The sequence below is a fragment of the Piliocolobus tephrosceles genome, chromosome 4 (genome assembly GCF_002776525.5).
Source record: "Piliocolobus tephrosceles isolate RC106 chromosome 4, ASM277652v3, whole genome shotgun sequence".
NCBI classification, from domain to species: domain Eukaryota; kingdom Metazoa; phylum Chordata; class Mammalia; order Primates; family Cercopithecidae; genus Piliocolobus; species Piliocolobus tephrosceles.
The window spans coordinates 33,346,187-33,363,183 of NC_045437.1; the positions used below are offsets into that span (position 1 = coordinate 33,346,187).

The 16,997-nt window shown below is 40.7% G+C and overlaps 1 protein-coding gene and 1 pseudogene across 2 annotated transcripts in view; one reads left to right on the forward strand and one right to left on the reverse strand.

Annotated features, from left to right (window-relative positions):
* Window positions 1–16,997, reverse strand: part of SLC45A2 (solute carrier family 45 member 2) — a 40,100-nt gene that overhangs the window by 16,422 nt on the left and 6,681 nt on the right. The window contains exon 3 of one of the 2 annotated variants that reach the window (XM_023216544.2): window positions 1,761–2,086. The exons of the other annotated variant lie outside the window; for it this stretch is intronic. Within the exon in view, the coding sequence (XP_023072312.1) occupies window positions 1,761–2,086 (326 nt within the window). The remainder of the gene's footprint in view (window positions 1–1,760; window positions 2,087–16,997) is intronic. 2 annotated transcript variants of the gene reach the window in all.
* On the forward strand, window positions 8,931–10,712 carry LOC111545540 (annotated as a pseudogene).

A 16,997-nucleotide genomic window follows, 5' to 3' on the forward strand; every position in this document is an offset into this window, starting at 1 on the left:
AGCTTTCTTGGAACTTCACTGCATCTGAGAGGCTTCCTACCCTACCCTCTTTCTTTCCTTTCTCCTTTCATAGGTATTTGACTTGCATCAAGAGAAGAAGACTTTCCCTTCCTATTTCTTTCTCCACTTTATCTTTCATGCTGTTTTCTCCAATGAATCTCTTACATGTCAAATCCTATCTTGGTGCCTTTTTAAAAGATCTGAACTGATACATTGTTTCTATAGCATTTACCATGTTCTATCATGGATTATGAGTCATGATACAAATGACTTATGCCACCTGTTAGGCTGTAAATTCCTGGGCATATAGACTGGACATTTGTCAGTTTTATGGTCCCCAAATATCTAGTACAGCGCTTTGCACATACTCAGTACCCCAAGCTGTTTGTTAAATGAATAATGATTATAATGTGTTGATATACTTATGTGAAGTTTGAAAAAGTGTCTTTGCATGCTTTATCTTAGTTGAACATCCTAACAATCCTAGAAAATAGACTGGCCAAGCCAACAAGAGAAGCTGACCTCACAGGAAGGTGAGATTTACTGAGCTTATCTGAAAGTTGTTGGAGTCCAGATTTGTGTTCCCTGTTTGTGTTTAAAGCACTCAGTGTTCTGTCAGGGTCATAATAACAAGACCTAAACCCAACAGCTTACTATGTGGTAGCAAACACTTTAAGTAACTTTACATGGATTAGCCCCTGCGACCTGCACAAAACCCTTGTAGGTAGATGGAATCATTTTCTCATTTAACAGAAATGTAAATGCCCAAAGTCATGCAATCCAGAGATGGTATAGCCAGGATTTAAGCACTGCGCTCTTAATCTTTAGGTTACCCTATAGCAAGTAGTTATTTGTGATTCATTGAATGAATAACACAGGTCAGCAACTAGAGGAACCAAGAATTGAACTTAAGTCTTCTACAACCTTTTGTCAATCAAGGAATCCTTTGTTCTATATCCCTGAGGTTTTAGCATTCAATTTTAGCTTGAAGGAAAATGCAATTACTTCCTCTGTGTTGTCCAATAGAACTTTCTACAATGATGAGAATGTCTTACATCTGCACCATCCTATATTTTAGCTATAAGCCTATGGGGCCTTTGAACATTTGAAACGTAGCTAAAGCAACTGAAGAAATGAAGTTCTAATTTTATTTTTATTTTAATTTAAATAATCCCATGGGATTATTAGCTACTATATTGCTCAGCTTCATTCTAGTCTCTTCTCTGATCATTTCATCTGAACGTGGTCTCATTTCTCTGGCAGTTAGTTGAGTTTTATTTCAGATTTTAAGCTGATGAATTCACTGTGCAGTTCACTGAAAATGAACTAAAATATCCAGTCAACTCATGACAGGTAAATTCAATATGCCCAACTCAGACACCAACCCAAGGATGCTACCATTTAGAGGAAAAAATTTCTAATTTATGATCCTAATCTAAGAGGATATTTCTTCTGGCCTAAGGATAATTTTAGCCTTCCCTTGAGGCCTAATCTTTCTCAACTGGCTTCATCTTCCTTGGTTGGATGCTCTGAGAGGAGTAAGAGACAGGATGACCAGAGGAAAATGCAGGCATTTTTCTTTGACATATAAAATTTTAATTCCAAGGGATGATAGCTACTGGGGATTTGGGAATTCAATTAGACTCCATGAAACTCTTCACATCAAACACACACACAAAACAAAGAATGTTTTTAAAAAAGAAGAGAACAAAGAGCAAGAATATTTTTCCCATGTAAAGAAAAAAATGTTGCATCTTTACCTGTTCGGCATGATTTTTGTTTTTTGCTCCCTGCATTGCCAGCTCTGGATTTACATAACCATTTTTAACTTTCTCGATAGAACCATACTCGTACATTCCATCTGATGACAATGGAGGGTCCTGTGGAGTTTGCTGTGGGGGAATGCCCTTTGCAACATCTGTAAGTGGGGCTTCAGAGATACTGCACAGATGAACAATAAGACACAAAGTGAGCACCAATGCAGAGAAGAAGAACATGACCTGGAATTCTGTACCCAGCAGTCTTCCCAGTTCCAGATGGGCCCAGTCTATAGCACCCGAAAGGTAACCCAGGGCACCTCCGAAACCTGGAAAGCAAGAAAAGCTGTGTTAGCATATTTAGCAAATTATTGTTCATTTTCCTCATGCATAGACACTCCCCTTCAGTGGGAAAATTCCCTGAAGACAGCAGAGGCAGCCTGGAGATGATTGGAAAAGCAATACAGCAAGAGGCTGAAAAACACGCAGCCAGGGAATGTGGATTCAAGTTTTGGCTCTAGCATTTACTTGCTGAGACCTTGGGCTTCCTCACCCAGAACATGGAGGTAATAGTAGAAGAGTAACCTACTTGTAGGGTCATGGTTTGAAAATAGAAAGTGTTCAGGATGGGGCCACACACATAGCAAGGGCTTACTAAGTATTGCTACCATCAGAGATACTGTGACCTTTCCAAAGTGCATTCTCTAGACTGCTTTTGAACTTAAATTTCTCACCAGAAAAAGCCCCAAAGAAAACCAATTTATGGCAGCAATAAAATTAAATGACTTGTAGTTTCTCTATTATTAAGCTTCCCAGGATGACGTAAGCTTGCAAAGGCCAAACACCCTCAAAAGCTGTCTTTCTTCCTCTATTAGAAGCTCAAGGTACTTGTTCCCAGTTGATAGCTGGGAACAGGAAATAATGAGAACAAAAGCTTACACATGAATTTTTAAAACTCCTATTCTCATTTCACAGGACTCCAACCTGAGGTCTTTTTGGTGCTTGTTTTATCTTATCAGGCTTAAACATAGTGTCACTCGAGGAATACTGAGGAAAGGCTCCTCAAAATCTATCCCACCCTAATTATCCAATATTTAAAATCCAATTATCAGTTATTCCTTTTTTGAGTTTCTGTTTTAAAATACACGTGTTCCTACTGGCCGGGCGCGGTGGCTCAAGCCTGTAATCCCAGCACTTTGGGAGGCCGAGACGGGCGGATCACGAGGTCAGGAGTTCGAGACCATCCTGGTCTACACGGTGAAACCCCGTCTCTACTAAAAAATACAAAAAGCTAGCCGGGCGAGGTGGCGGGCGCCTGTAGTCTCAGCTACTCGGGAGGCTGAGGCTGGAGAATGGCGTAAACCCGGGAGGCGGAGCTTGCAGTGAGCTGAGATCCGGCCACTGCACTCCAGCCCGGGCGACAGAGCGAGACTCCGTCTCAAAAAAAAAAATAAAAAATAAAAAAAATAAAATAAAATACACGTGTTCCTGGTATGGGCAAGAAATTACTCAGCACCAAAGTAGTAACTGTTCCTCAGATGTTCCTTCTGGTGCAGACATTAGTGACTTCTGATAAAGGTGGGAAGATAGCATGGTGGGGGAGGGGACGGTGGACATACTATAGGATGTCAAGGGAATTAAAGAGTTGAGTGCCGGATATATCCTCTACATATGTCACAAACTTATGTAGGGCTGATCCTCCTGTCAAAATTCTTTAAACATCAAACTCCTATCATGCCTAACAACCACAATTTATCTAGCTGAACAGATCAGCTTTCATTTTTGTTTTTGATTTTTTTTGTGTGTATATGAGTGAAGTCTCTATTTTATTTCTCAGATAAGTACAATATCTTCACAAGCTAGGGAATCAAGGAAGAAAATAGAACTAAAGGAGTTCCTCTCTAATCGTAAAAATCTAAAGTTACATCTTGAGTTACCCTGACCTTAAGAACACAAACCTGAATGCCAAGTACCATGAATCCTAGTTTATTCAAGTTAGTGAGAGAGTAGACGATTTTGGTCACTTCATATTCTGGTTAGTTTCAATTTAACATAGAGACTATTTATGGAGAATCAACAATCTAATCATTGCATTCCAAAAATAAAGCATCCTTAGCATGTCCTGAATGCTGAAGTGTTTTAAGGCAGAATTATAAGAAATTGTGGCCCATGGGGCACAGTGAAGTAAGACATATAGTCTCTGGAAGCAAGAAACTTATGATCTAGTTAGGTGTGATGAGCATATACATAAACAGAAAATTGACAGATAACGGTAAAGTGCCCAGAATTTGAGAGAAAAAGAAGGTCCTGAAACAGCCATACTCTATGACTGATTCAGAAGAATGTTCTGGGATTTGCGGTGCCTCTGGTTATTATTAGACAATGACTATTCAATTGTGGAGATGCAGAAGGTGTCAGAAGTCATGCATCAAGCCAGGCAATCAACCAATAAGAATGTATTAAGTCTGCTCCTAAACCCATTATGACAACAAAAATGTCTCTAGATATTGCCAAATATCTCTGAGGGAAGGAGGTTGAAAAGTGGCCCTTAGTTTAGAACCCCTGACTTAAGTCAACCCTATGAGAGACACATTCTTTTTTTGAAACTATCATTTGTAAACAGATCAAGGGTTCCATATTGCCATTCAATTCTCTTATCACTTATGCCTCTATCTTTCAAATTTTTGTTCAGCTGAGCATTACTGTTTGCCTCAGTTGGAAGAATGTAGAGCAGAAGACCCCTGCTCATTTGAAAGAATTGATATGTGAAATAAATCCTCCACTGTGCAATGGAATGGTAGTTTTATTTTATGGAAAAAAATAAGGATATGCATATAATGATGGATTTATATTAGAGGTTAATTTGGACAATTGGATCCTACAATTGGGGAGTTTCCTGATGCAGTTGCATGTCTACTGGTTTAGTTTAGTTCAATAAACATGCATCAAGCTCTAAATATATGTAAATGACTCTACTAACTTCTGGGGATATAAACATAAACAAGACACAGTTTCCCATTTTTTCCCCAGAAGGTGGTTTCAAGTGGGAGAAGCAGATAATGGGAGAAGCTACTTTCAAAACGGTAATAAATGATAAGCTAGAACTCAGAGCTGCGTACTCAGAGTACAAAGGAGTTTCGAAGAGTCGATTATTGGTGCTAGTTGATGGTATCAAGGTAATGTTGATTATTAGTAAATCTGACAGGATTTCTCTTCATTAGCAATGAAGGTTGTAAGAGTTCAATATATCAATGAATTAAAAAATTTTGGAGGTAAAAGGAGATTGGAAGAATTAGATCAGAAAACTATGAGCTTTAGTGGCTCTGTGATGGAAGACCACACAGAGGGAAGAAGGGATTTGGAATCATGCCTGATTTCCATTCCCATCTTTGTGCTTTCTAGTCACATGCTCTTGGGCACTTCTCTGAGAAACGAGGGTGGTGCTGCCTCTCCTCATCTGAATTTATTGAGGATTAATGCAAATAATCCATGTCAAGCTCCAGTACATACCATGGCAGAACCAGGTCCCAAACTGAGCTCCCTGCTGACTTCCTACAGTAACCCTAATTCCAGAACCTCCCCTAGAAGCAGGAGAAGATACTTACTGCACTGAACTGGCTGAAGACAGCCTGCCTGGAGCTCGCTGAAAAGATTTAGTCATTTTAGGCCTGGTGATTAGAACTAGTGGATCATTCTGAGGGCTGAGACCTGGGCTTACCCCTCACCCTATTGTGGCATGTGGCAAGTATCAAGAAAGTAAAATATATCTCAAACATGGAAAGTGTAAAAATTGCAACTGCTTGATTTTTAAAATATTCCTCTAGAGCAGCCTTCTTAAACATTAATGCATCACTCTGAGTGGCCAGGTGACAGCAGTTTCCAATTAGTTTCCTTTCTTGAGAAATGGTACTTTGTTGTCACAGGATATTTGACCCACGGTTCATAACTGATAAAGCACAGTGATTTGCAGTCCTGTAAAATTAAGGTAGTCTGCAGATATGAATAGGGTTTTTTTTAGCCTGGTAGGGAAATTATTCCAAAAGTATTACAGCAGGGTTATACTTTTATTGTCTTGTAGAAGGTTAACCAGGTTCATATTTAGTCTAACATTTTTTATTTTGCTAGTCACACACACACACGCACAAACACACACACACATTTCCTGCAAGAACCTGGGGGAACTCTTCTGATATCTTCCCCATTGGTTCCTTTATTAATGTGTTAATTTAAAACCTTGACATATGCTATAACTTAGAGAATTATTAGCACTCTCTTATCTTACGGAAGGGGGTTAAAAAAAAAAATACGGGAAAATCTCTTATTTGTTTCAAAGCTACTGTTTTGAAGTACTTGTAGCTGCAAGTTACAATAGTACAAGAGGACATGCCAGGAAAGCAAAGTGGGCCACTGGGGAATTATCCTAACAGAATATTAAGACAATGGAAAAAAATATTTAAACTTTATCTATTTGCTGCCTCAGATATGATGAGGGCCAGTAGAGGGCTGCAGGAATTCATTAAAGGCCTTTCTTTTGCTGCTTCTGCTTAAGCCAAGGGTTTTATCTTCAAAGACAATCTCCCCAACAAAACCTAACTGTCTGCACTATGATAAAGGCTGATAGTTTTACCATTTTACCACCTCCCACACCTACATCCAGACTGTATTTACCTCTGCTGCCAAAATCAGCCTCTTTGAGGCCCCTGGAATCAATCACCAGGCTATTGGGCAAGCCATAGCCAGAGCGTTTGGAGGACATCTGCTGCCACATTAGCTAATGAGCTTTTACAAAGAAGGGCCAGAAGTCGTCCATCTGTCTCCTTCCTCACAAAGCCAGGCTGTATTGTCAAACTCAGGAGAATAAATGGCTTTAGAAGACAGATGTCATATTTCATAACTAATCATGCAACTTGAACAATGGCACATCATGGAGGAAGTCCAAATATATAGAAATATGTAAAAAATTTTCTTTAGTCCACAACTATGATAGGTAAAATGGGAAACTGGCAAACTGTCAGTACTGAGGGATCTAAAGGACGAAAGGAAACTCAAGAGAGTCCATCTAAATCAAACTCTGCACCCACCATCTGCCTGTAACTGCCTGCAGGCATCAGTGTGTGGCTTAGCAAGCTCAGCACCAGGGCTGACACAGCTCAAGTCATGAGAGCTAGTTGTGTGCTGTTTGCTACTTTCCTCCGAAGGAGGACAGACTAAAGAACTCCCATCTTCCCATGGGGTTCATGAGAAAGTCATTCTGATTCTTTTCTACATGTTGAAAAAAATAGCAATGAAAGTATCAGATTAGGTTCATGCTTCCTACCTATTCCCAGCAGGTACATACTAAATCCTGGACAGTTAACATAAGTACCAGCTACTCTCTCTCTCTCTCTCTCTCTCTCTCTCTCTGTGTGTGTGTGTGTGTGTGTTGTCCTTGACCCATTTGTTTATCAATAGAAATTGTTGGAGCACCTACCTTCACCGGAACTGTGCTAGACACTTGAGATACATCAATGAGAAAGACAGACATGACCTCTGCCCTCTTGGAGGCTGAGTACAGGAAAAGCAGTCAAAATGATACATGTGTTGTGTTCCCAATGAAAAGAAAAAAAAATAAAACTACAAAAGTTTTAAAATTAAAATTAAAAAAAAAATGATACATATGCTCTGGTCAAAGACAAGAGCTTGACCAGACAAGTTGATCTGATATTTCTTTAGGTTTACAAAGCAACTTTTCTCTTCAAAGATTCTAAGATAATATGTTTAAAATATTGTTCACTGTTTCCATCGACCTACCTCTAAACCTGGTTCCCTTTCTCTCATTGGGCCCTTCCTTCACATTTAAACTGGGCCAGGATGCCTCATTGCTTTGAGGACAGGATGTAACAGTGTAGAGCAGAGAAATAAGAATGGTTTGTCTTGCTTCTGAGTTCCAAAAGCCCTTAGGCTGCAAAGGCATAGAGAGAGTAGATTCATTAGAAAATGTGCTTTAAGCACCAGGCTTCTCAGGCTAGACAGAGCATTCATGATGGGTGCACACATATTGGTAAATCCCTTAGGCAGTGTTGGTCTTGCTGCCTGCTTGATGGGCCTAGCTAGAGTTGGAGCCTTCCCCTGGAAGGCTTGGGGGATCCAAGAGCAGGCAAGATAGGTGCCTCATTTCCTGGTCAGACCCCATGGAGGCAGTAAGAACTCCAGGAAAAAAAGGCTGTGCAGGAGGTCAGGAATTAATAGGTCTCGTTCTGGAGCCATTTAGGGCTGTCTTGAGCTTTCTTAAAGTCTACAGAATTAATATTTCCAGTTCTGAGTTATAATGGCTCAGCACACTGTGAAGTATTTTGCAAAATGCTTTAACTCCTCCTAGTGGTGACCAGGGAGCACGGAGCACAGATGCTAAAATGAAAAAGCTCAGGACTAGAAGTCATCAGTTGAGTCAGACAGCCCCTGTGAGCCACTGCAAATCTTCTCAGTCCCCACCTGACTCCCTTGCTCCAGCAGCTGCTGCAGTGACCAAATCTAAGCCAGCTTTGGCCAGGTTTGCACTGGACAAATGCATCTAGACGGTGCCTAACCTGAGGGAAGACAGAAACAGCTGGAGTTCAGGGATTACAAAACCCATGGTACTACCCTTAGTCAGTCAGTATAGACTGGATTAATCTTCCCTCATTCATCCCCTACATGGAGAGTTCTTTGGTGCCCTTCCTAAGCCTCCTCAGAGCCAGCTCTGTAATGCTTATTGTTTGTCTTGTTCCTCTCCACCATTTCTTGCTCTTGCTCTCTAGAATCCCTTCCCAAATAAACCATCTGTATACAAACCTCTGGGTTCAACTTTTAGAGGAATCCAGACTAACTCATGAACCACATCTTTGGTTAGCTGGTTGGTTGGCTGGCTTGTTGGTTGGTTGGTTGGTTGGTTGATTTTGCCCCTAGTCTACCACTAACCAGCTGGGTGACCTTGGGTTAGACACTTTACCTCTCAACAACACAGCTTAATCATTGATAAAATGAGAATGTTAAAATTGAATATCCATCCTACCAATAGTTTTTGAGCACCTTCTATATTTCAAGCACTATTCAAGATAGTGGTCAATGAACAGGAAACACAATGTTCTTGTACTTAAGGAGCTTATGTGATGGTTAGAGAGATAGACAACAAACAATAAAGAAATGGCGCTTCTCATCATGGCAGACCCTAGAGATAAGATGTTTCAGGACTACTGCAAGAAGCTGCCGGAGTGCATGGAGATGGACGGCCATCTTAAGGAGCTAAGAGAACAATTCAAAGAATTTACCAAGCCGTATGAAAAGTCTGAAAATGATCTGAAGGCCCTAAAAAGTGTTGGGCAGATTGTGAGTAATGTGCTTAAACAATTAACCGAAGAACAATTCATTGTTAAAGCTGTAGAGGGACCAAAACATGTTGAGAGTTGTTGTCGACAGCTTCACAAAAGTAGCTGAAGCCAGGAACAAGAGTTGCTTTGTATAGGACTACACTAACTATCATGAGATATTTACCAAGAGAGGTGGAGCCACTGATTTATAACATGTCTCATGAGGATCCTGGGATGTTTCTTATTCTGAGATTGGAGGGCTATCAGAATAGATGGAGGAATTGAGAGGTTACCACTTACAAACCCAGTTATTCTAGCATATAGGAATAATACCTTCAAAAGTCTGTTTGTTATGTGGACCACCATAAACAGGAAAAACACGCTTGGCACACAAGCTATTGTTAGCCAGCTGGACTGCGATTTTTTTCTTTTTTTCTTTTTTTTTTTGGAGACAGGGTCTCACTCTATTGTCCAGGCTGGAGTGCAGTACTTCAATCTTGGCTCACTGCAACCTCCACCTCCCTGGCTCAAGTGATCCTCCCACCTCAGCCTCCAGAGTGGCTCAGACCACAGGTGTGCACCATCACACCCAGCTAATTTTTAATTAATTAATCAATTTTTATTTATTTATTTTGAGATGGAGTCTCATCTGTTGCCCAGGCTGGAGTGCAGTGGCATGATCTTGTTTCACTGTAACCTACACCTTCTGCATTCAAGCGATTCTCCTGCCTCAGCCTCCTGAGTAGCTGGGAGTACAGGCATGCACCCCCATGCCTGGCTAATTTTCTTATTTTTAGTACAGACAGAATTTCACCACATTGGCCAGGCTGGTCTCGAACTCCTGACATCGGATAATCCATCCACCTTGGCCTCCCAAAGTGCTGGAATTACAGGTGTGAGCCACCACACCCAGTTTCCCAGCTAATTTTTGTATCTTCTGTAGAGATGGGATTTCACCATGGTATCCAGGTCCACCTGCCTTGGCCTCCCACAGTGTTGGGATTACAACATGTAAACCACCATGCCTGGCCAGGACTGCAATTTCTTAAAGGTTGTATCTAGTCCTATTGTAGACAAGTACTCTGGTGAAAGTGCTCATTGGATCAGAGAAGTGTTTAATTATGCCAGGGACCATCCACAATGCATCATTTTTATGGATGCAATAGATGCTATTGATGGTTGTCAGTTTTCCAAGGGTACTTCAGCTGACAAATAGATTCAGATAACTTTAATGGAGTTACTGAATCAAATGGATGGATTTGATACTCTGCATAGAGTTAAAATATTCATGGCTACCAACAGACCAAATACACTGGATCTTGCTTTGCTGCATCCAGGAAGATTAGATAGAAAAAAAATACATATTGATTTGCCAAACGAACAAGCAAGGTTAGACATATTGAAAATCCATGCAAGTCCCATTACAAAGCATGGTGAAATTGATTATGGAGTAATTGTGAAGTTTTGAGATGACTTTAGTGAAGGAGACCTGAGAAATGTTTGTACTGAAGCAGGTATGTTTGCAATTCATGCTGATCACGGTTTTGCAAAACAGGAAGGCTTCATGAAAGGTTAGAAAGTGGCTGATTCTAAGACGCTAGAGCTTAAATTGGACTATAAACCTGTGTAATTTACTTTTTGATGGCTATATAACAGACGTTGGCGTATTGTGAAAATGAAGTTAAAGAAAATAATATATGTATTGCCAGTGATCTCATTAAAAGTGTATGAATAAAAATATGAGTAACATCATACAAGTTACTATAATAATTCAGTAATCCAACTTTTACGGTTGATATGGAAGAAGTTTGTATGTTTGCTAATATCTCATTTATTGCAGCAGAAGTTACAAAAGAAGGCCGGGCGCGGTGGTTCAAGCCTGTAATCCCAGCACTTTGGGAGGCCGAGACGGGCGGATCACGAGGTCAGGAGATCGAGACCATCCTGGCTAACACGGTGAAACCCCGTCTCTACTAAAAAATACAAAAAAAAAAAAACTAGCTGGGCGAGGTGGCGGGCGCCTGTAGTCCCAGCTCCTCGGGAGGCTGAGGCAGGAGAATGGCGTAAACCCGGGAGGCGGAGCTTGCAGTGAGCTGAGATCCGGCCACTGCACTCCAGCCTGGGCGACGGAGTGAGACTCCGTCTCAAAAAAAAAAAAAAAAAAAAAAAAAAAGAAGTTACAAAAGAAGAATGTGTTGAAGCTTTTCATATTTGCTAGGTGAGCATTTTATAAGAAATTGAAAATGGTTTGAAGTAGTAGGATAAGAAAGCATTTTTTATGACTTATTTTATATCATTTGTTTTCCTCATTCTAAAAAGTTGAATAAGATCTGTTTGATTCAGATCTACAAAAATAAATAAATGAAAAAATAATACAATGTCAGGTAATGATGGGTACCTCTGTGATAGGAGTCAGGGCTGGGGGGTTGTGTTTGTAATCAGAGTAACAAAGCAAGGAGTCCAAAAGTCAATTGCCGATTGGTACCTGGGAAAGCACTTTCGAGCAGAGGAAAGAGGGAGGACGAAGTCCCCCAGATTCCCGCTTCTCTAATCTGACTTTGAGATTCTTTGAGAGTTGTGTTGATCACATTTGAATGGAAAAGAGATGGCAATTTGCAGACTCAATCACCCTAAATTGCATAAATCACCCTTATTATCCACAAGCTGAAATCCCTGTATCCTTGGTTTCTGCCCTGGCCACATCCTTTCCAAGTTGTCTCAATGAGGAGATGTGAAAGTCTAAAAAACCACTCATCTAGAGATGATTCATAAATGAGAAAAGGTTAAAACAGTCTCACACATGAAATGGCTCCTTTTCACTGTGTAAAAGGTTTAGTCAAAGAGTCCCATGTTTCAATTTCATTTTTAAGACTCTTTTCTTAGCCCTTAATCATTTGCTATTTAGAGCATTTGCTGCATGTTCACATTTTTTCTGCATACTTTGAAGTATTAAAAAACAAAAGTTAAAAGAAGTTGATACTTGACAAGTTACCTATTCTTTTTTCAAAGATGCAGTGGGGCAAGTTTGTCACTGAGTCATTACAAATAAAATGTTTGCAGCCGTAGTTGGGATAGTGGAAATCAAGTGAATATAAACATGTGGTGTTTCATCTCTTTAGGTTAGATTAAACCCTTTAGAGGGTTCCTTGTGCTGTGCCTGTGACCCTTGCAAGGTGGTTAATAACTAACATGGTGTAGAGATTTGCAAGCCTGTGAATGAACGAAAGTTCAGAAATGCTGAGGCTACTCTGCAGTGAATAGGAGGAACCAGGAGCTGAACAGGGCTGGCCTTTCCTGTCATGCCTGATCCCAGCCTCCCGCCAAGCAAGAAAGCCCACTGCTAAGAACAGCAAAGTCTTGGGTTCAAGCAGCAAAAATATGCTTGGTTAGACTCCCTGGGTACAAAAGAATTTCCAGCCTTCCCTGGTGAGAACCACTCTGTTAGCTCACTGGATTCCACAGTCTCAGGGGCACCCAGCAGTGAAGGATCTGTGTGGTGAGAAGATGTGGGTGGACCCAACAAACCTTACCAGGGCTACCACATATGCCAGGGATGGAGGAGGGTAGAGTTGCCTTTAAATATGAAAGACAGAAGCTAAAGGAATTAAATGTCTCCCTAGGAGCCAGTACAATCTTTTCTCTAGAAAATCCCCAAAAATGTCAGAAATATGCTGGGAAATATTTTGGTAGTGAACCCTTGGACGCTTATTTATGAAGCATTTGGAAATGCTGGGCCAGAACTACAGTCCCGAAACAAACAAAAAGAATTTCAATTTACTGGGATGATTGGATTCCTTGGGTGAATAATATTTTGCTGTTGATGAAAAATCAAAACGGGCCCTGACACTGAACATGCCTTTGCCAGAAAATGTTTGTTTCAAGCGGAATGCTGTAGTTATCTCTTTGCCAAGGGTATGTAAATTCAGAAAGTTTGGCATGTATGCAAAGACAGGGCAGAGTGACAAGGCCCTGCTTGTTATTTTCACTCATCTTTTAATGCAGTTTTTCATTCAGAGTGAGGATACCACAGTGGGGTCACATAGCCCAGATTTAACTCACCAGAATTCAACTATTAACACTTTGAACACAGGGAGGAAGAGAAAGATTACAAGAAAGACAAGAGTAACATTTTAAATAGTATGAATAATTCTATTAATTTCAGGAGTAAACATTAAAGGAGAGATAAATCTGCATATATATATATATATGCAGGTTTGTACACACAAAACAAAGTATATTGTATTTTAGGAGTAATCTGAGAGATATTTACGAATAATGTCGACTGTCACTGTCACTGAGTTGGGGACTTTAGAATCAGCCTTAAACAAAGTGAGAGACGCCATGCACTGTCCTACAAGAGGAAGATGTTTTAAGTTGTTTTTCTAGTTGGGGAAAGAAGTTGCTTTGAGCCATCCACACAACCTCAGCTGTTCCCATATGACCAAAGACATGCACTGGAGACAGTTGGCTGAGGTTTGGGCTTCAGTGCTGGTTTTGAGACAAAGGAACGTAATTAAATGAGCATATTTGTCTAATTGGTGTAATTTGTCGTGTCATGTAAAACCGTGAATTATAAACAGGGTTATGTAACCTTGGGGTCTCCTTTTACACAATTAACATATTTAAGTGCCTGCTAACAGCAAGGCAATGAATTAGAAGCCAGGGGAATTTGCAGGTAAACCCTCTTGGGGGAGTTTATGAATCTTGTAGGAGGGGTAGATACATACATTGTACATTACAATACAGGGGAGAGAGTGAACAAATGTGCAGATCAGGTAAAACTGTGAGAAGTGAAGTATATCACTTCAAAATATAATTATCCTTTCATTATTTACTTATATATGGGACTTTAAAAGCTCTGATTCATTTTCTTATAATAGTCTTGGTCTTTAATTCTTCTTATTAAGCTAACATTCAACTGTGTTTGTATTTTATGTGATAGGTACCAGCTTTGACTATTCAATAGTAATTACTCCTTTCTTCTTGCTAATAGAACCTCAATGTGTTTTAGGAAGATATATGACCAACTCCCCGCAAAACCCTCACTTTTCAACCTCTTTAGGCCACTGAATGCTCACATAACCCAATTCTGCCTAATGAGAAACAAGCAGAACTGTGGGGGAGGGGAGGCTTCTAGGGCAGATTTGCTTTCTTCATTTAAAGAGCTAATGTAGGCTCTTTCCCCTTCCCCATTCCTTCTCCCTGACCCTCCTCTCCCCTCCTCCTGCCTTTAAACAAACAAGAACTATGGACTCGCATCAACTGTCTTGCATCCAGGAGGCAACACATCCATAAAGCTGCCAAGGAAACATGAAATTGTTGGCTCTGACATCTAACAGCTGACTGAAAGCCAGCAGACACCTACTTCCAGACTTTGTGTTACATAAGAAACATAAGCCTCTGTCTTTAAGCCACTGTTTTGTTGGCTTTAGTGACTTGCAACCAACCCCTTCCTAATCATTCTATTCCTTAAGCATATACCAAGTGCTGATAGGGAAGGGGGCAAGAACACGGGGAAGGGCTGAAGGAAATCAGCCTGGATTTTAGGGTGGCAGTACCAGTCCCCTCAAAAGAACATTAAAGCGCACATAACATTGCCTCTCATTCACACATCCCTTATCCTTTCACTCATTCACAATGTGTATGTTACCTCTGGATAGTCCCCTTCCCTCAAGAAGTTTATGGTGTAGTGAGTGTGATTAGAAATGTATTCAAATAACTAACATAGAAGGTGGAAAATGGCAAAGGCCAAGAAAGAGTCTCTAAGAAAGTAGCCCTTTGGAGCTGAGCTGTTTATTTAAGCTGGGAGGTGGTAAAATGTTTTCCTCAGGGTGTGAGCCAAATTTCCCTTTGCCACCAACTGCCTCTCCCTCCAAGGATGGGGTGGAGGTTGGAGGGGTGAGGGGGGTGGGAGAGATTTTCTTCTCCTCCCTGCAGGAAGATCTTAAAAGGAGCATTCTGCATGAGAACCTGCGAACAGCTAGATTGGAACACAATACTCCAGTTCCATAACTGCTCTTATGAACACAAAAAGACCTTTCGTGTTTTTCTTGTTTATTTGAAAATTCTAGAATATCTTCATTATGCAAAGAAGGAAAAGAAAAGGGATTGGGGAGGAGGGAAGAGAGAGAAAAGCACGTGTGCTCCCTCCACATCTCATCCAAGCTTCAGGAGCTGGACTCAGTGGCAACAAGGGTAAAAGTGAAAGGGCTCAATTAAGGGCTCAATTGTGTCCCTCTACTCCCCAGATTCCTGTGTTGATGCCCTAACCCTCAATGGGACTGTATTTGTAGACAAGGCCTTTAAAGAGGTAATTAAGGTTAAATGAGACCGTAAGGGTGGAGCCCTAATTCAAATCCAATAGGACTGGTGTTCACATAAGAATAGGAAGAGACAGTGAGGGTGCAGGTGCACAGAAGAAAGGCCATGTGAGGACAAAGCAAGAAGGAGGCTGTCTGCCAGCCAGGAAGAGAGGCCTCACCAGAAACCAAGCCTGACAGCCTCTTGGATTTCCATTCTCCAGAACTGTGGGAAAATGAATTTCTGTTGTTTAAGCCACCCAGTCAGTGATATTCTGGCATGGTAGCCCAAACAGACCATAAAGGCCCCAGGAGGAGATGAAAATTCATGATGTATGTGTGATCAACTGCAGCCTCAATGGTCTCTTCCTGATGGAGTTATCTACCTCACTGGCACCTTTATGTTCATCTACTCAATAAACTTTTGTGCTTTGATTATTTTGTGGATCTAGTCCCTGATCAAATTAGAAATTAAGTATACCTGCAATTTAGAAGAGAATGAGGGCCTTTGTTCCTAGAAAATGAGTGAGCATTTCCAAGCAGATCTCCATAGGTAGAAAAGGGGAAAGAAACCTTCAGTGTGAGCAAAGACCCAGAACCTGAAGAAGGAAGGGCTGCCTCCTTCATTTGTCCCATTGGTATTTATTTTGAACACCTACAATATACCAGGCAGTGGTAGAGGAGTGAGGGATACAGGGAATAAAACCGACCTGCCTGCTGCTCCTTGGAACATGATGAAAAAGTATTCAGAGCACAGAGAATGTGGAAAGAGTAATGGGAAGTAAAGCTTGGAGAGTAGGATGGGAACAGATTGTGGCAGCTTTGAATCTCTGTCTAGGAAAATATTATTTACCCAGGAGGCACATAAGGAGCCATTGCAGCTCATCAAGCAGGAAAGTGTCCTGGTCATGGTTGGCTTTTAAAAATATGAATCTGGAAGCTATCAGTTGGCTCAATTGGAGTGGGAAGAAACTGGAGAATAGAGAACAGTTAAAGGATGAGTACTGCAAACCAATAATAAAATTCTAAGGCCTCCAACTGACTGAGTGGACACCCCTTCTTGGCCAAAGGGATCCCAAAGAAACCTGAAAACCTAGTTCAGGCCATGATGGGAAGGGAGGTGCTGGACATACCCTGTTATAACGCCTCTCTTTGGAGTTTAGACACAACTAACCAGCATTAACATTAAAAGAGAGATCATAAGACTGCCATACAAAACAGACTCTTTGTAGCAATAGGATGCCAAATTCCAACCTGACTCTGGTATACCATCACATGACAGATAACAAACCCTAAAGAAAATTAATGTGTTTTACCCAAAATATATTTATTTGATATATTTTTGAATGCTCCTGTAAAGCCATCTTTTGTGGGGGAAATTTTTTCCTATAGAGAACCTCCTTCCCTTAATAGTTTTTTTTTTTAGACTTTCTAAGACTCAAAAAGAGACATTTACCATCTATTCTCTCTGAAACTTGCTATCTGGAGGCTTCATCTACATAACAAGAACCTTGGCTTCCACAGTCCTCCTTAACTCAAGCATTTCTTTCTGTTGACTTCAACTCTTTAGGCAAAGCTTAACTCTTTGAATCAATTGCCAATTGAAAACATTTTGA